A 19,882-nucleotide genomic window follows, 5' to 3' on the forward strand; every position below is an offset into this window, starting at 1 on the left:
CTTCATGAAAGGATACAGAGATGTGAGTAGAGGGAACAGCCGATGCTCTTTCCAAATGGGAATGAAGAAAGGGCTGAACAGAGAGTGTTTCCCTCCTTGACTCTGGCAGCTATTTAAGTTTCTCTGTTCATAATGGAAATAATGTAGCTTATATTTGAGTCCACTTTTTAAAATTATTGGACTTCTATAAATGGTTGAAATTCTGTCTGTTCCTGAATGGACGAATCCAGGAGAGGCCAGGGCTCCACTGCTCTGTCTATGGTGCCCCATGAGCTTCTGGGGAGTCCCTTCATTTATTCATCTATCTTTTATTTGCTTTGCACACTTTGGATCCAGTTTTGAGATAAATTCTGCTCAAAATAGGAAGAGGCAATCCTGACAGATGCTACTGTGACAAGAGCTTGCTGAGTATCTTCACCAGAGGCAGCAGATTCTGAGGCTGGGTATTTCTCATTGGTGAATAGAACTAATGAGGACAATTAGGCACTGCAAAGATATTTGCTGTAACGGTTGTTTTTCTGATCATAATGACTGATTCTTTAAATATATAATTGAATTCCAAAATGAATTATGTTTCTATTCAGGTAAAAGGAAATTCATGATGTTGAAATTTGTTTATTAACCTGTTTTCATTTTCCAAGGCAAGGATCGCTAGTGAGATGAAATGACCCTGTGGTTTTATTATTGTTTGTGTATTAGTCCCGGGTTCTCCATAGAAACAGCTTTGTTCCCCTTTCACCCTCCCCAGAGCTGGAGTTTCTGATGGAGAATTCAGAAACACATCCATGGTATGGTCTGGCTTGGGAGACTAAATCTAATTCAATCCTTACATTTTACAGACGGTAAACAGGCTCAGAGGAATCTCTTGGAATTTTGTCACTGGAGTGAGACTCAGTGTAGTATCTTTAAGCACCGTGGTTTAAAAGTCATTTATCATCAGAAAAAGAAAACCCATATTGCAAAGGTCACAACTAAAGAGGACACCTCTTGAGCAATATCATACCAAGTTGTAATTGAGGTAAACAATCCATCAAGATCCAAGTTTAGCTAGTGTAGGTCTTCCTCGGAGAATCAGACCCATATCACAACAGTACCTGATGCATCATAATTGAAACATACTTATTGCTCTCACGTGCTAGGGTAATTCTATAGATCCAGACTATAGAAGTTTATGAACAAAGTCCCTGTCTTTCAGGTTGGACTCTAGGAAGTGATAATTATAATGGAAACAATAAATAATTAAAATGACAATTCTCATAATCATAAAAGAAGGAATATAATTACTGTGTATGAGCTGCTGTGTCCCTCGCAGGCATTTTCTTATTTAAACCTCCCTATTCTTTGTGGGTACCTAAAGATAAAGAAATACTTTACTTAGGTTGCTCAGGGAGGCACCAGCTGGGGTCAGGTCTGCAATCCTGCTCCTAGAGCTAGTGCTCATGGGCAATCTTGACTGAAACTGCCCTTTCCCATCCAGGAACCAGGCAAGTGTCTCTTGCAACTGCTTTCCAAATCTAAATCGACAAGATGGCAACTCAGATTCAGGGTTCATTGGGTGTGGTGGGTGTGAGGGCATGGCGGGGGTGGAAAACTAATAGTCTGTTCCCTTCATTTAGTTAAAGAAGGAAAGAAAGATGAGGATGGTGGGAATCCCGGTCATAGGTCGGAATATCTGTGCTCTTCTTTTGACACAACCCGAGCCTTGAAACTATATTCCTTGCTCAAAACAACTGTTAGAGAATTGTTCTTGATAGGACAAACCTTGTGGCTGCTGTACTAACGGCAGTCTCGCCAAATCTTAAAGTCCTCCATGCCTTCTGTCCCTACTGCAACCCTTCCTCTGGCGCAGACCCCAGCGAAGAGGGGGCGCGGCGTGCGGGGATCCCCAACATCCTCCGCACAGCGCCGCCGGCCGGCGGAGGGTGGAGGGGGGATGAGGTGGGGGGCGGTGCGGAACGTGGTGCCGCACCGGGCGCGCCCGGACCGCCCTTCCCGCCTGCCCACTATCTGGGCGGAGCCGGGGCGGGGCGGCTCTCGGGCCCTGCGGGAGGCGGCCGCGCTGACTCTGGTGCGCTGAGTCCCGTTCGCTGCTGCGCGGTCCGGACGCGGTCAGTCTGCCTCCCGCCGAGCCGGGAGCGCGCGGCCGCGATGAGCTGGGAGCTGGGGCTGTGGCTGCTGGCGCTGTGCGCGCTCCTCGCGCTCGTGGTGCAGCTGCTCCGCTTCCTGCGGGCGGATGGCGACCTGACCCTGATGTGGGCCGAGTGGCAGGGGCGACGCCCAGGTGAGGACCCGCGGCCGCGCCTCCTGAGGGGGAGGCCGGGCTCCGTGCGGCCGTCCCCGCTATCACCTCATCCTTCCGGGCGGCTTGGAGCTTCGGCGCCTTTCCCTGGGGCTGCCTGGGGGGGGGGGGGGGGGACGAAAAAGCCGGGACCAAGGAGGCGGTCCTGCCCCTCGGTCTCTCTTGGGGGTCAGCGAGGACTTGGCCGCTTGCCGAGCGGAGAGGGCTCTGGAATGGGCGGGGCGCCCTAGGGACTCGAAATTCTTACCCCGGCTCCCAGGGGTTCTGCTGCTGCGTCCACGGAGGACACCACTTTGACAAACAGTGTGGGTCCCCTGAGTTTGTAAGGAAGCCTCCTTTTGAGAACTGGAGCCCGGTTTATCTACTTCATGAAGCTGTTCCCTCTCCCCGAGTGGTGAAATAAAATGAGAGTGTCCGGAGTTAGCCCCCTACTCACGTACTGGGATGAAAGTATCACCCTCGAGAGAACTGGATTTTGCCCGGGGCGAGATCCTTACTGGCATACTGGGGGCCGTTCTGCCTCTCCCACTTTCATCTGTGCCCTGGTTAAAATTTGGTGGGCGTTGCCTAAGCACATTCTTTGTGCTAAAGCGATGTGACACGACCTCTAGCCTTTCCAGCGACTCTTACAAAGTAAGCGTTATTAATCTTATTTTCCCGATAGGGAACCCAATGTTCAGAGACATTAAATGACCTACCCAGAGCTAGGCTTTGGATCCATAAGCGCTAGGGTAAGTGGGTTTCCCTGGAAGTAGTTTCCTGTGTGAAAATACCCAAAGCATGTGAGGTAGTTTACTTGGAAGTGATGCTAGCAGCGCAGAAGACAGACTCTGCTTTCCAAAGGGGGCTAGGAGGGAAGGGCAGCGATATGGCTGCCAAGGGTGTCAAAACAGGTTCTTGAGGACGAAAGAAAATCTTAGATGATACGGTTTTGTGTCCCTCCAAAGCTCAACTCTACCGCAAAAACCTTATTCCTTAATATTTCGTCTTGTTGCATTTTCTTGGGGATAACATCTGGAGTGCTGACATTATTGAGTTGGTGGAAAATACACCTATGCAAGGTCAACACTACAAAACTATGGCAAATAGATGGTTGTGATTGTCAGACCTTCTCTGGATCAGTCCTTCGCTTGTCTGACGGCTGCCTTGTGGCTGCTTTGTGGATATTTCCATTCGATCCTGAGTGCTTTTGTGTTAACTTGGACTTGACATTACTAAAAATAGGTTTTTTAAAAAATTTAATTCTGCAGAAGTTATTCGATCCATTAGTTATGTCAAGTGCTGAAGAGGAAAAATGTTGACAGTGTCTGAATGAATATCTAACAGCAAGTTAAATTTAAGTTATTATCACATATCAAGCAAAAATTAAAAGTTGACCAAAAATAGTTTTTAAGAAATTCATTTAATCTTTTCAGTATTTTACTGTTGCTGGAAAAATAGTTTTGAAGGATTTTCAGATACATTTAATTACACTGCTATTATTATTATGAACTTCTAGAATAGGCTAATTTGCATACTAATTCAATACCTTATCATTTATCTAAGTAAATAAATTACATTAAAAGTTATTCTGCAAATACAGTTATAAAGTTAAATGGTAATGGCCTTTAAATTTTAATTTAACTTTTAATTTTTTAATTTAGTCGTTCTTAAACCTGCATTGACTGGAGAGTGAGCTTTCCAGAACTCTTTTTTTATGTATAAAGCACAGATATATATATATATATATATATATATATATATATATATATATATATACAGTACATAAATGGATATACAGTATAACTGGTGTTAAAATTTCATGGAGGAGTTTTTAGGACAAAAATCACTAGAAAGTCTACTGGGGGTTGAGAGGGTGGTAATAAAACAGAGTTTAAGGCACATGGAGATACACTCAGGTTCCCATCAGGTTCCCAGAACAGTTTAGACTGGAAAGATGGGCAGACTCTATTAAGGTAAAATATGTATATATATAATATATATTTTTATAAATAAGTAAATCCTCCCTGTCTTCTCCATAGGTGTATTGTTTTTGTCACCTTAGAAAATAGACAATATACTCATGTTACGAAACCTAACGACACAAAAGGATATATAGTGAAAAGCTGCCCCCAGCCACCAAGTATGCCTCTCTGGAGCGACCAATGTTTCCCACCTTTTATGTATCCTTCTAGAGAATTTCTCCGTGTTTCCAAGCATATATCTCCCATGGTGAAATTGAAGGGTGACTAAATTTAGATGCTGCACATAGATCCAGAAAAATCCATGGCACGAGTCCAGAGTGGGAAGTCTCCAGCAGCAGCACACCAGAGGAAAACTCAGGTTTTAGTTGGCAGTAACCTCCATGTGAGCAGACTCTGAAATGACTGCCAGAAAAGACTCCGCAAGCCTTGGAGGCATGTCGCGTATGAGGCAACACATGGCAGTCCACAGCAGATGTCTTCTGAATGGCTGCTTGTATGTGTCAGCCTCTGTGCTGGACCCTGGGACACCCCAGTGCCTGAGCCAGCCATTGTCCAGACCCCACGGGAGTCCTGGATTCTTCTCGGGCCAGTTCTCTTCAATAGGAACATTGACAAGCTAGAGTTTGTGGAGAGGGGTGTGAGCCAAAGAGTGAGGAAACCTGATGCCATGTCATCTGAGGGAAGGTCACAGACGTTGGAGGTGTTTATTTAGCCTTAGAGAAGCAAGAGATGAGAGGATTTAGGAAAGACATGTAAGCTGTCTTTACATACACAAAGGATTGTCACGTGCAAGCCAGGCTTGATTTATTCTTTCTGTTACCACAAGGCAGAGCTGCTGCCAATGACTCCACTGCTACGGGGCAGCAGATTAAAGGTGGACCACAGTATGGGAAAGAATCCTTGACCCCTTGAATGATTAAACTAGTCCAAGGAAGGAGGGGGTGCTTTGGAGAGAAGTAGCTTCTGCATCCTGTGAGGGAATTAAGTAGACATTAGTCAACAGCTTGAGGAGAGAATTCTCAAACTGGGTTGGGGGTTGAACTCTTGTGGAGTTTCCTTCCAACTCCAGACTCTGCTTTCAGAGACTCAGTGGGGGAGCCCTTCATGTCTTGCTAGATTCTGTGGAATTGGTAAACAAAAGTTGGTGCTATTAAATATGCAAGTTTTCTACTCCAGGGTGTGAAGAAGGGGGCCAGGACTGCAGGTGTACCGGGCCTAGGGGTTTTCATCATTGGTTTTAAGTCATATTTGCTTAGTCGTGTAAACATGAAATTTTTGTGAGCCTTATGCTAGTTAGTAAATAGTTACAAACAATTATATTCACTCTGTAGTCTGAGTACTGCAGAACTTTGGAACGATGAGCAGTGAGTGAATACATGATTATCTGAATGTACATTCTGCTCTTCCTGATGGAGTCCTCTGTTGTGCATTTCAATACAAGTACGTCATACGATAGGAAGGCATTGTAGCCTAGACATAGTATTTGGGATGTTTCCAACCTTAGTTCAGATATTTACATGAAACCTCTTTCCTGAAGACAAGTTGCATTTTCTTGAATGGCTAAGAAACAGTTGGGTTTTAAAAGATTGATCATATTAAAATGTGGGCATCACAGGCTGGTGGTCCGAGTGTGGGCTTTGGAGCTAGATGTGCCTGGGCTTATATCCCAGCTCTGCTAGGGTTGTGTGGTGTTTACTCAAAAGTTACAGATGGCGTTCTTTCTATATTCCGGTCTCTGTGCTAGGCACTGAACAGTGAACAAGGCAGACAGGGTCTTAAGGGAATTTCCAGTCTAGTGGGGTAAATTAATGTCTGTAATCCTCAGTTTCCTTTTTGTAAAATTAAGATGATTCTTATTTCGTAAGTTTCTTGTGAGGGTTCTAATAAGGTATTTGTTTAAGCACATAGGAAGTAATAAAAAGTATTAAGCCTACAAAAAATTATAACTATAATGTTAAGAACCCCTTTGCCCCTGGCTAGAGGAATTAGAACAGTTGTTGGGTGAATATTCTTTTTTGTGTTGCTGCTGAAATGTCTATTTGTTAAACACTTTTAGCAATAAGTAGACATTTTATTAAGCACTGAGTATGTGTCAGACACTGCTCTGGATACTTATTTTAACTCATTTTTCTCAACAACACTTTGAGGGAGATTTTATTATTAAGCCAATTTTCCAGTTGTGGAACATTAAGGCACCAAGTTTTCATAGGAGGGCATTTCCTTGCTGTGTGTGATGGAGCCAGGATTTGACCCCTGGCAGTCTCCAGAGCTGGTACTGTTACCCCGACAGGTTTTAGAATGGTTTGACTAAAACAGTAAACTGATTTCCCAATTTTAATTTTTATGATCTCAAATCAGAAATGTGTGTGGTGATTCCGTGTTTACTGGTGTGTGTGTGTGTGTGTGTGTGAGTGTGTGTTTAAGATTTTATTTACTTATTTGAGAAAGAGAGAGAAAAAGAGAGAGCAAGCATAAGTAAGGGGAGGTCAGAGTGACAAGCTGACTCCCCACGGAAGAGAGAGCCCATATGGGCCTTGATCCCAGGATCCTGAGATCATGACCTGAGCCGAAGTCAGATGTTTAACTGAGCCACCCAGGTGCCCCTACTGTTTTTGATGAACAACACATATTTTAGTAAAGAAAGCACACAGGAACGTTGTACCACAGTCACTCTCTAGGAATTTAGATAGATGGTGGCTATCATGTCCTGCAGGGCAAGTGAGTTTTTCATTGGAGAAAAGAAGAATAAACCAGTCCTCATTGCTTTAGTGCCATAGCATTTTTGCAGTCTTTTTTTTTTTTTTTTTAAGATTTTTTAAATTTATTTGAGACAGCATGAGAGACAGCAGGAACAGGGGGAGAGCAACAGAGCGAGAGGGAGAAAAAGTCTCCTTGCCGAGCGGGGAGCCCGATGTGGGACTCGTTCCCAGGACCCTAGGTTCATGACCTGAGCTAAAGGCAGATGCTCAACCAACTGAGCCTCCCAGATGTCCCTGTATTCACACTTTGTTAAAAAAAAATTAGGAGGTGCTTTCTGAGGATATTTAATTTAAAAAATTTTAAACCATTTTATTGAGGTTTGATTAGCATGTCAAAAAACTGTACATATTTAATGCATACAACTCAGTGAGTTTGAGGTAAGTGTTCACCTGGGAGACCATCACCAGGATCAAGGCCATAAATATAGGATATTGAAAATTTTAAACTCCATACGTTGTGTCCTTCATATGTGTAGTGGTATGTTTAAGACTATCTTTTTGGTAATCTTTGAATTGTAGGTATAATCCATTCCTTATTTCCTGCTCACTCCACACTTGTTTCTCACTAGAATGGGAGCTGACTGATATGGTGGTATGGGTGACCGGAGCATCGAGTGGGATCGGTGAGGAGCTGGCGTACCAGCTGTCTACACTGGGAGTCTCCCTTGTGCTGTCAGCCAGAAGAGTGCAAGAGCTGGAAAGGGTGAAGAGAAGGTGCCTTGGTGAGTAAATCTAAAATGGCAGCAGTACTTCCTAGAAATAAACCAGAGTCCAAATTCAAATACGATTTTGAGAATTTTAGAGGAAAAAGTGGGATTTTCCCGGGCTGTCTGCTCTGGTTCCAAATGTCCCAAATGCTCAGATCCAAATCCTCTTCCTATGGACATCACTTCATTAGCTGCCCTTGCCTTTTTCTTCTCTTTTTCTGACACCTTTCTAATTACGTATTTGTTTTTTTTTTTAAGTTTTAGTTTTGTTTCCAGCTAGTTAACATACAGTGTAATATTAGTTTCAGGTGTACAATCTAATGATTGAACACTTTCATACATCACCAGGTGCTCATCAGGACGAGTGCACTCCTTAATCCCATCACCTGTTCCAACCCCTCCCCCCAGCCACCTCCCCTCTGGTAACCCTCAGTTTTTTCTCTATAGTTAAGAGTCTGTTTCCTGTTTTCTCTCTGTCTCTCTTTTTTCCCTTCACTTGTTTATTTTGTTTCTTAAATTCCACAAATGGGTGAAATCATGTGGTATTTGTCCTTCTCTGACTGACTTATCTCGCTTAGCATTACACTCTCAAGCTCTGTCCATGTCATTGTAAATGGCAAGATTTCATTCTTTTTATGGCTGAGTAGTATTCCATTGCTTAGCCGACTGAGCCACCCAGGCACCCCTCCCTTCTAGGATTTCGATGGTTTCCTGTCTCATATTTAGGTCTTTAATCCATTTTGAATTTATTTTTGTGTATAGTGTAAGAAAGTGGTCCAGGTTTCATTCTTTTGCATGTCGCTGTCCAGTTTTCCCAACACCATTTGTTGAAGATTCTGTCTTTTTCCCATTGGGTATCCTTTCCTGCTTTGTCGAAGATTAATATACCATATAATTGTGGCTTTATTTCTGGATTTTCTGTTCTGTTCCATTGACCCATGTGTGCCTTTCTACTTTTCTTTTGCACTGACTCTTGGTATTAGGGAGTGACCACCAATTCTTTCAAATGCTGGTGGGTTTTCAGTGACCACATATCTTTTTATTTTTGTCCTAGAAAAAGAACAGTTTGGTTATGTATGGCATACAAGTATGTAACCATAGAAGTTTAATTAGAGAGGATGCTTCATTTTGCTAAAATGTCAGATATTAAAGTCATATGGGATGCTGTAAAATTTTTGTTATAAAAATGAAAGAACAAAAAAAATGAAAGAACGGGCATTGAATTAGGTTTTAAAATGTAGCTTGAGGTAATATTCATATTCCTATTACAGAAACAATGCTAATTTTTAATTTTTTTGGTTTGGGTTTTGGTATAGTTATATTCACATGAAAGCAGTCTCAAGTAATAAAGTTATTATTTCTCATAGGACATTTAGTACCTAAATTAAGATATTTTGAATTTTGAAGCAGACCATTTTTTTTGTCATCTCTCTACCTGTCATTCTTTAAACATTAACCACCCAAAAAAGGAGTCAGCAGCCACATCCACAAGGCCTCTTTCAGACGTCGATTTCAGAGGCCTCTTGTGTTTTGCGTGGGAACACTTCTGACGGTAGTCGTTTCTCCAGCTGTTGAGACTTGCAAGTCTTGTACTGGCAGAAGGGAACCATGTCAGCATTTCTTGACTGGAGTGAGGCTGGTTGTTTTCCTTTCTTCTGTCCGATCATTGGTGCAAGCATTTCCATTTCTTTTAAACAGTTCGTGTTTCACAGTTTAGACTTTGCCCATAAAACCTTTCTATCTCTTTTATTTTCTCTCCTTGTTTGTTTTTCTTATTGGCATTACTTCTTGTATTTCAAGGTTAGAGCCTTATTCTTTTGATGAACAGTAATAGAAAGGGCCAGTATAGCTCCACGTGTTTCTTGATTGGGTATATCAGGATTGTGTCCTGTTCCTTGTTTGCTTCCTGGAATCCTTTTCTCTGGAAGGAAGCTTCTATGTGTCATCTGACTGGGGAACTCTGAATGTCTTACTAGTACAAGGCATAAATTGTTTTTCGTTTTAATGTGAAAGAGCAACTATACTTTGTGCACCTATCATAAGACAAATGTACCTCTGTACTTCTAAAGTATACTCTAAAATTTGCTTTTTTTTTTAGCTTGTAGCATAATCTTGATTTCTTTTAGAAATCTTGATTTCTTTTAACACTGTTTCAGTGTTAGACAGTGTATGTTCATGTTGAAGAGAGCCGTTCTACTTCCTGTAGACCCAGCCAGTGTTTTGTCTCAGGAGATGTTGCCTCATGACCACCAGTCCTCTTAGTCAGTGAGTTTGTTGCCAAGTCCGGTTGTAGGGTGGGTGTTAAACTTAATGCAGTAGCGAGAAGCCTGATTGAACTATCTCATGATGTCTGCACTAATTTTTAAATGTCTTTATCTAGAGAATGGCAATTTAAAAGAAAAAGATATACTTGTTTTGCCGCTTGACCTGGCTGACAGAAGTTCCCATGAAGCGGCTACCAAAGTGGTTCTCCAGGAGTTTGGTAAAGTAAGGAGCCATTTTAAATCGATAAGTCTTGCTTTGACACAGCTATGAAAGAGATTCCCATCTTTGTGCTGTCACTGAAAGGGCTTTAGGTAAATGGGTCCATGTAGTGAGATCAGTGCCCACGAGTCTCTTACACTTGAAGACCTGGCTTTATGTGATTCATCCTTTCCATACCTTAACAAGTACTAATTCCTCCATCTAGAACAAAAGAAGGTAAAAATTCACCATGCCTTTTATTTTTGTGACACTTATAAAAAGTCACTTAAGATGGGAAATTAATTCCATAGGTGAATTCTGGTTTTTATTTTCTCTCTTTATTGATGACTTCTGGAAATTCACCATTCCATTGATTTTTTTTTCAAGTTAATGATACAACCATCCATCCCTGAGAATTGCATCAATCCATTTACAGGTCATCCCCAAAGTGCCCCTTTTCTGATTTTATTTAACTAGATTGACATTCTGGTCAACAATGCTGGAAGATCCCAGCGTTCTTTGTGTGTGGATACCAGCCTGGATGTCTTCAAGGAGCTAATAGAACTTAACTACTTAGGGACGGTGTCCTTGACAATGTGTGTTCTGCCTCACATGATCGAGAGGAAGCAAGGAAAGATCGTTACCGTGAACAGCCTCCTGGGTATCATATCTGCGCCCCTTTCGAGTGGATATAGTGCCAGCAAACATGCTCTTAGGGTAAGTCTGTTCCAACTCAACTCTGATGGTACTCATCTAAATATGTGTATGGGGGATATGACCATTACTGCAAGAGGTCACAGGAACTGGGCAGTGATGTAGGGAGACAGCAAGAGAGACCCAAGGAGACCTTTGGTAGACGACATCCCCAGAAGATGCTAAAAAAGACTTGAATCTCACAGGCTTCTTCCTAATTCAACAAACATGTATTGAGTATCTACACTGCCATGCCATGCACTGCAACAGATCTTGGGAATATAAAGATAAGAAACGGTCCCTACCCTCAAGAAGTGTTTAGTCTAGTCAACCTGTCACCCTTATCCTCATCTCTACCACATCTTCCTGGCTAATTTGGGGTCTACCCCTCATTTCTTCCACACACACTTGAAGTTGTACTTGTCATTCTCATTTACGTGGCTTCTTTTTCCTTCCCTGTTGTAGTTGGTATTTGTTTTATCTGGTGTAAATATATATGCATGTCAGAAATAGGAGCTCGCCACTGGATGAGTAGCTCTGGGCTTCATATCCCTACTGGGACTAGGCTTGACTCTATTGACCATGGCATCACTGAAAGAAAAGCTAGTCAAGGCAGAGGCTAGGAGAAAAGTTTGATTTGGTTTGCATAAGTTACTAGATGTAAATATTGGAAAGAAATGAAGTTTTAATGTTGGCTTAAGAGTAGATATGAAGAAATATTATTAAACTGTAACATGGAGCAAATTAGATCCTAAGGCCAATAGGAGACACATAGTTTATAATTAATGCTGTTGAAGGTCAGTGTAAGGAGAATGTTGCACCGTTGGAATAATGAGATGCAGCAGCCAAATGGTCCTCACAGTTTCATGAGGATCTGAAGCTGGTTCTTTAGGGCATCCTCTTTCTGCTGGGGAGAGCAGACAGTTGCAGAGTGGTGAACCGGATGCTACACTGATGATGTCCCCATATTTGGTGCTGGGGTAATAGTCACTTCTGCAGAGCAGTTGGGCAAGTCTGGGGCAGGCAGATAAGGGACGGCAGCCAAGTTTCTCATGACATGCAGGGTGCTTTCAATAAAGCACAACCTGTGTTATCTGGCCTGCCTTCCAGGACTCACTGTTTTATTACTGGATTTGATCCTCTGAGACAATGTGGCAGGTTGAGACTCTAGTTAGTTAAACCGGTAGCTGAACCCTGCGACCAGAAAGCACTTTTCCAAGAACACTTTTCCTTCCCTGATTCACAACAAGCTCTAGAGTGAATTTGTTTATCACCGAGAAGTTCACACTCTGTACCAGATGTGATTTCAGACAAGGAGATGTATTAGCATCTGATGTTTTGGCTTTCATGGTGCCCTCATCCTCTTTTACTCTAGAGAGGCAAAAGGTTAAGGGTATGAGAGTTCTTGAATTTACAAAGCCTTTTTTCCTGTCCATCTGAGTCAGGCACTTTATTAATCTCCGACAGTGTGAATCCTCACAGCCCCTGTTTATTAGTGGTCAGCATTGGGAGCTGGTAACTGTTTAGTGTTGGTGAACTGTTTAACTGTTAAAAATGAACACACTCTGGGCTGGCTGTGTAGACTCTTTAATAGTTAATTCAGCTTATACCAATGTAGTCTTGGAACATTTCCTAATTTAGAAAAGAGATGAGGGGAAGTAGATGTTTATTCCGTATTTGGTTTAGAAATGGCCAATATCTTTAAGTCTAGAGGGTTTAGCTTGTTTTTACAAAAGCCATCAAGTAAGCAGTCGTATTATTTTTTTAACCAGGCATGTACTCTCTTGCTAACCCTAAAAATAAATGTTTGCTGAAATGAATTGTCTGTTAAAATAGTAATGTAAATAGAAAACGTTGAATTCTTCCTCTCTGATAATTTCTGTTAAGTATTACTAACCCCTCTCGCTCCCTCTTGTGCCAGCACTGGCACTTTAGGCCACTTTGAGGGATAAAAGAGGCCCAACCGCAGTGATTCTCAATGGAGAACACGCACCTCTTTTGGAGTGGGGAGCTGGGGACTGGTGTGAGGAGGGTGGGTCGGAATAATCTCCAGGGATAGTTTTTCTTTTTTTTTTTTCTATTTTTTTTTTTAAAGATTTTATTTATTTACTTGACAGAGATAGAGACAGCCAGCGAGAGAGGGAACACAAGCAGGGGGAGTGGGAGAGGAAGAAGCAGGCTCACAGCGGAGGAGCCTGATGGGGGGCTCGATCCCACAACACTGGGATCACGCCCTGAGCCGAAGGCAGATGCTCAACCGCTGTGCCACCCAGGCGCCCCAAGGGATAGTTTTTCACTTGTCCAGCTCCCACCATAAAAAATCACTGATGGCATGTACCACCACTGCCAAAAGGGGTGAACTGTTCCTACCGGAAGGTGATGATACCTGAACATGCCTGTGCTAGATTGCCCCCAGTCTTACAGTTAAAAATGTTTAATAAGGTCACCCAGTTATATCTCCCATCCTTTACTTGGCATTTCAAAACATATTTTGATAGTGTGCCACTATTGCCCCCCATAAAAATTTGAAGAAAAGTAATTTCATACTAAGAGCAAATATGAGATATGTGTATTTCATTTTATTTGTTGCTTTTTTTCTTTTTTTTTTCTTTTTTTGCCTATTAGGGTTTTTTTAATTGCCTCCGAGCTGAACTTGCTACATGCCCAGGTATAGTAGTATCTAACATTTGTCCAGGACCTGTGCAATCAAATATTGTGAAGAATTCCCTAACTGAAGAAGTCCAAAAGGTAAAAATATCTAATTGGAGAATAATTAGAATGCTTTAGTAGTTAGATATTGATAATGCATCACTGTGTCTCAGGGCTTAGAATTTTTTCTAACATGCATGTTATTACCATGTTATGAATTATTTACAAAACTTACCTCATAGCACTAGGAACACTGTTAAGATTAGCTGATGGTGCTTTGGCATTCAGTTTTAATAAAGGCTAAAGAAACTGAGAAGATACTGCTTATAAGTAATCCAGTATTATGTGGACGGTCAATATTCTTAAAGCCCAGCTTCTGTCAATTCACAAATTATAGCAACATTGAAAGGTTCTGTGTGGCTGAATTTTAGTACATTAAATCTTACTAGGATTTTCAAGAGGGGCTATGGTGAAAGAGCTTAGGAAAAGCTTTGCCGAATTGAGATAATTTTAGGTTAGCCTCACCTGTGCTAAGCACAGGCCTGTGCTTCCCTCAGCTCATGGATTATATGTAGTGAGTTACCCAGTGGATGACAAATGTCTTGTGAATCCAGTATCAGTAAATAATCCAAAATCCCACTAAAGACCATGAAATTTTTCTTCTTCTCCATGAAGATCGATTTCTACTGAGATGTAAATCTACTTCTGCTTGTATGTAGAAGTTTTACAGATACCATGTATATTTTCCCATTTTCGGTGGAGGCTCTAGGGTGAAACAGAATGAGCGTGCTGTTATAGGAATCAGGTGACTTGGACTGTAGACCTGGTTACTGCTAATGAGCTGTGTGAGCACAGCTGAGACACTACCTTTCTGGGCCTCAGTTTATGTATTTGTAGAATGGTAGGGGCTTAACGAGATGAGCAGTACCAGATTTGTTCACTACCAGAAACTGCTTTTATCTTCTTCCTCCATTTTATCCCCATGGACTCCATGTCTCATAGAACTTCTCTTGCTAAGTGGATTGATTTGTTTAAAAACTTTTATTGCTAAAATGACATATAATTATTAGTAAATACACTAAAGATGATCTAAGGAAAAGCAGAGAACCTTCATCTTTCATTTAGCCTGCACAGTCTTATCTGGTATGTATATGATTTCTCTTAGGCTTGTGGAAATATAGCTTATAGACACCCTTCAGTAGCTATGGGGACTACAAAGGGGCATGAGGTCCCACTGAGAGAGTCACTCCAGTAGATGACCTCTATGTCCTTTCTAGCTTAAAAGTTCTGTGAAATGTCTTGGATAAACACTCAGCATTCACTTAATATTTTTTTTAACATTTCTTAGACTGTAGGCGTTGATACTGTCCAGTCCCACAAGATGGTGACCAGTCGTTGTGTACGGCTGATGTTAATCAGCATGGCCAATGATTTGAAAGAAGTTTGGATCTCGGATCACCCTTTCTTGTTAATAACATATTTGTGGCAATATATGCCGACCTGGGCCTGGTGGCTAACCAACAAATTAGGGAAGAAAAGAATTGAGAACTTCAAGAATGGTTTGGTAAGACCCATTTATACACTTCTTAATATGTATCAGTCTTGTAGGAAAGTATGAAATTCTCTAGTGCTTGAAAACTTCTCTTACTAACCCTCCACCAACCTTATGATGTAAATACAAAAGAGATAAAAAGCATTGTGTCCCCCATGCATATCTGTTGGTTTACTATAAATTACTACTGGTCTTAGAGGAAGAAGTTTCTTCAAGGTAAAATCAAGTCAAAGATTGCCATTTTATCTTTTACACTTCTGGATTGACCAGTGTATGGGTCAAAATACTCTTTCTCCACTGCTTTTCACCACAAGTTCCTAGCTGGTACGGTCTCCTTGGGTTGATACCTGGCCTCCCCTCCCACTTCTCCCCAGGATGAGGTGTACCTCAGTCCCGTGCTTAACTCTGTCAAAGCACTTATTGTACTGTTAAAACTCATGCTCACTCTCTGTGTAGTGCTGGTCCTTTGGCCTCATTCTGGAAGCACTGTGCACATATGTGTCGAAATGTCCGTGTCTGAAAAAATTCGGTGATTATTCATTCTTTTAAGAATGGATACTCATTCTTACAGAAAAATGAGGAATAATTTGAGCTATGTCTGAAAAAAAAGTATGACCATTGCAAGAGTTTAACGTATAAAGACCACAGAAAATGTAATGAGTTAAGCCAAAAAATATGGCTATGATAATGCAAAGAAAGGCCATTTCTGTGGGTGGTTTTTAATGTTATTTTTTCAGTGACTACTACCTTCTTTTAGAAATAAGTTAACAGGGATTGATATATAAAGAGAATTATTCAGTGGAAGCATACCAATGTATCATTGTATAACCTACCACTATTTAAGCAATCCACAATTTGTTAGGCACTTAATTTGTTCCCAGTTTTTGCAGGACAGTGAACATGAATCAGTGAAAAAAGCAAACAACCAAAATGCTTAAAGAGACTTAAAGGTTATAAAACTTTCACGATGCACTAAACAAGTCCAGAGCTTGAAAAATCCTGAAGGAGGCTATTCATTTGCTACCAAGTTGTAACGTGGGCGATTTATATGTGTTTTGGTAATGTTGGGACGTAGTAGTGTGGGATGGTTCCAAAGGTAGAGCTTCAGCAAAGATTTACATCTGAATTTTAAACTCGGAGGACAGCTGATAGAGTGGTGTTGTGCCCAGTGATGGACAGGAGTTGAGAAGAAAGGGCTCCATACTAGGGAGGTGACATAGCATCCTGGTTAAGAGCATGGAGCCTCGTACCAGGTTCCCTGGGTTGAAATCCCAGCTCTATCCTGTGACCTCATGCCTCAATCTCAGGCAAGTTCTTCTCTGTAAGTCAATCTCCCCATCTACAAAATGGACATTAATGATGCACTTAGTCATAGGATTGTCATGGGGAGTAAGTGAGTGAGTATATGGAAAGCTCTTAAAACTCATCTTGAAGGGTTATGCTCGTTAAGTATTCGTTCTTAATGCTTTTGTTTTGATGGTAGCAGGATATCTAGCTAGCAGATAAAGATGGAAGAGTTCAGCAATAAGGCAGAGAGAGAATACATTACAGAAGTGATTGGGTTCAAGGGAAGAGGGGACCAGGGGCTAGAGTTCCGGTGCCAACATAGCAGTTGTGCTTTTTGGAGTGTCCACAATAATGTTATTTTGTTTTGTTTGTAGATTATCTAACTGAAAAATATAAACATTACTCAGTAAATCAAGCATTTGATTACATTGAGTCTTTACCAAAATGACAGACTTCCTCTTCCTACCACCACCTTTAATATGTTATTACATGATCTTTTTTTTTTCTTAAACATTTTATTTATTTATTTGAGAGAGAGAGAGCATGAGCAGAGGGGAGGGGCAGAGGGAGCGGGAGAAGCAGAGTCCTCACTGAGCAAGGAGCCTGACGTGGGACTTGATCCCAGGACCTGAGATTATGACCTGAGCCAAAGGCAGATGCTTAACCAGCCAAGCCACCCAGGTGCCCCTGCTTATTACATGGTCTTATTGCTAATCACTTTTTTATGATAAACTGGGCATCCTTTCATTTCCCAAGAACATTTCTGAGATAAAATACCTTGTTCTTTACACAAAATGATATGAACTGAAAAAAAATTGTTCCTCACTTTTTTACTCAGTTTTCTCCTCCTTTTTTTCTCCCATTATTTTATATATATATATGTATATATATATACATATATATATATCTCCTTTTTGAAATTTGCTTATAAGGCATCTACGTTAAGATAATGCCAATATAGCTTTTCTCAAACTAAATGTACTTATTGGTAATACTTGAATTATTTCTGTTGTTTAGGCTAGGAACATTATATCTGGAACTGTGTTTTTATGAATATATATTATTTCTCAGGATCAAGAACAATAGCTGCACTGAATTGTTATTTATTATTTTGTCTTAGTGCAAATTCTTAGAAGCGGTAAATGCATATCTTCCCAAATGAAATGTCACATCTTAAGGATTATTGAGTTGCCTTGGTTTACTCTTTAAGCAATGTACTGGAAGTTCACAAGTCACTTTAATCTGTCAGATACTTCAATTCTAAATACTCTGACCTATTCTTTGTATTTATTTATTTTGTTTAAGGATTTATTTATTTTATTCATCTATTTATTTTGAGAGAGAGAGTGAGCAAGCATGAGCAGGGGGAGGGGCAGAAGGAGAGAGTCTCAAGCAGACCCCTGCTGAGTATGGAGCCCCAATGTGGGGCTCAGTCTCAGAACCCTGAGATCATAACCTGAGCTGAAATCAAGAGTTGAAGGCTTAACTGACTGAGCTACCCAGTGCCCCAATTCTTTGTATTTATTACAGGTATGAAATGCTGGTCATAGTAATAGTAGAAATTTCAGCATTTAAGAAATGCTAATCAATGCTATTCAATGATTAGCAGATGCTAATCAATGATATTTATACCTGATAGAGGATATAATGATACTAAGTCCTACAGAAATATTTTTGTGTAGATCTAGAATTCTGGCTATGATTTTTATTTATTTATTTGACAGAGAGAGACAGCCAGTGAGAGAGGGAACACAAGCAGGTGGAGTGGGAGAGGAAGAAGCAGGCTCCTAGCAGAGGAGCCTGATGTGGGGCTCGATCCCAGAACGCCGGGATCACGCCCTGAGCCGAAGGCGGACGCTAAACGACTGCGCCACCCAGGCGCCCCTATTATTTTTATTCTAATTTAATCATTTGCCCATGTTTTATAGGGATTCTTAACAGTGAATCATAATGATATAGTTCCTGAAAACAGAAGGAATTTGTAAAAACAAAAAACAAAAATAAAAACTAGGGTAAATAAAAGGAGGGTCTGATTCATATTACTGTCACTTTGTTACAGGATGCAGATATCTCTTACTTTAAAACCTGGAAGACAAAACATGACTGAAGGAGGAGTACTTGTATTTTTTAAGTCACTGGCGGGAGAAATGAAAACAACAATCTTCTTATATACTGAAGACTAACTTCTGACTTCACTTTTCAGTAGATACAAGTTTTCTTTCAACATGTAATAATTAAAAAAAGATTGCCATGAATCTTGCAATAAAGATATTAACATATACTGCATTCTTGGATAAAAAAGCATTTTTTGTATTTTTTTTAATTTCAGATGTTGAGTTTAGTGATTCATCAGTTGCATACAATACCCAGTGCTCATTACCTCAAGTGCCCTCCTTAATGCCCATCACCCAGACACCCCATTCCCCCACCCACCTCCCCTCCAGCAAAAAGGCATTTTGAAATACTCTAGCATATATGCTTAAAATCTAGGGTAGTAGAATGCTAACCAAAGAATTACAGTAACCCATTAAACATAGATGTATGGAATACTACATGAAGCAGAGTGCAGGATAATGAGCAGATAATAAAGAAGTATCTGAAATGGACCTGCGTCTAAGGTACTCACACTCTTAGAAGAGCTGACGGGTACAAATGACTATAATTTGAAGCGGTGGGTAGGGCTCATAGCAGCCATTATTAGGCCCCTGTCACATGCCGTTTGCTGTACTGAGGTGCTTTGTATGAGTTAATTCACTTATTTCTCATAACAGCTCACTAAGGTCTGTGGTATTATCCATCTTTATAGAGGAAGAAACAGATGCTCAAAGCAAGTAGGTATTACTTTCCCAAAGTCACAGAGCTAGTAAGGGGTAAAACCAGGAGTAAACTCAGCTCGGGAAGACCCCATTGGCAACACTTTACTCTAGTTATTAATTTTACTTTTTTTACTAGCAGTATTACTTTAATCTTTACCACTTGACAGTAGAAAACATACATAGGCCACAACAGAAAATCAGCAAATATTCCTTGACTGTCTACTCTCAAGAGGGGTGTAACAAGAAAAACATGCTCCTTTATCATAAGCAGTTAGTTTAGCTATAGCCAACATACATAAAAGAACTAGAATAGTTGTTGGGTAAGTTGGAGGCCCCTCAGGTAGCTATCCTTACAAAAGGGGGAAGGTGACAGAGGTAGACCTTGGGGTACAGCAGCAACAGAATAAAGAGGGTGCAGTATGGGGATAAAATAAAATACGCAAGAGGGCTCTTGCACAACCAGTGATGAAAATGGGCATTATGACTAATTGAATACACTGCATCTGGGGTAAAAATAAAAAAGATGAATTGTTGGAACAAATCTAGAATGCTACAAAACAACATTGTCACATGGCATGGTATAGACTGTAAGCACAAATAATTCAGAAAAGGGAGAGATCTGAATATAGAAGAGTGCGAGGTGACTATGATAAGCACTACACTATGGAAACCCCTCCGTAGCATATAGAAGGG

General features: G+C 40.9%; 1 protein-coding gene across 3 annotated transcripts; it reads left to right on the forward strand.

Annotated features, from left to right (window-relative positions):
- Window positions 1-2,007: 2,007 nt before the first annotated feature.
- On the forward strand, window positions 2,008-18,679 carry DHRS7 (dehydrogenase/reductase 7). Of its 3 annotated transcripts, XM_048219944.2 has the most exons (8): window positions 2,008-2,281; window positions 7,592-7,744; window positions 10,110-10,216; window positions 10,670-10,909; window positions 13,511-13,633; window positions 14,883-15,098; window positions 18,098-18,251; window positions 18,433-18,677. In XM_048219944.2, the coding sequence occupies exons 1-8, from the start codon at window positions 2,149-2,151 to the stop codon at window positions 18,453-18,455; spliced, it is 1,149 nt and encodes a 382-aa protein (XP_048075901.1). In that variant the 5' UTR covers window positions 2,008-2,148; the 3' UTR covers window positions 18,456-18,677. The 3 variants fall into 3 exon arrangements, with proteins under 3 accessions (XP_048075901.1, XP_026336200.1, XP_057174489.1); XM_026480415.4 differs by lacking the exon at window positions 18,098-18,251 and having other exon boundaries at window positions 2,019-2,281; window positions 18,433-18,675; XM_057318506.1 differs by having other exon boundaries at window positions 2,025-2,281; window positions 18,098-18,679.
- The last annotated feature ends 1,203 nt before the right edge of the window (window positions 18,680-19,882 follow it).

The sequence above is a fragment of the Ursus arctos genome, unplaced genomic scaffold, assembly GCF_023065955.2.
Source record: "Ursus arctos isolate Adak ecotype North America unplaced genomic scaffold, UrsArc2.0 scaffold_25, whole genome shotgun sequence".
Classification (NCBI taxonomy): Eukaryota; Metazoa; Chordata; class Mammalia; order Carnivora; family Ursidae; genus Ursus; species Ursus arctos.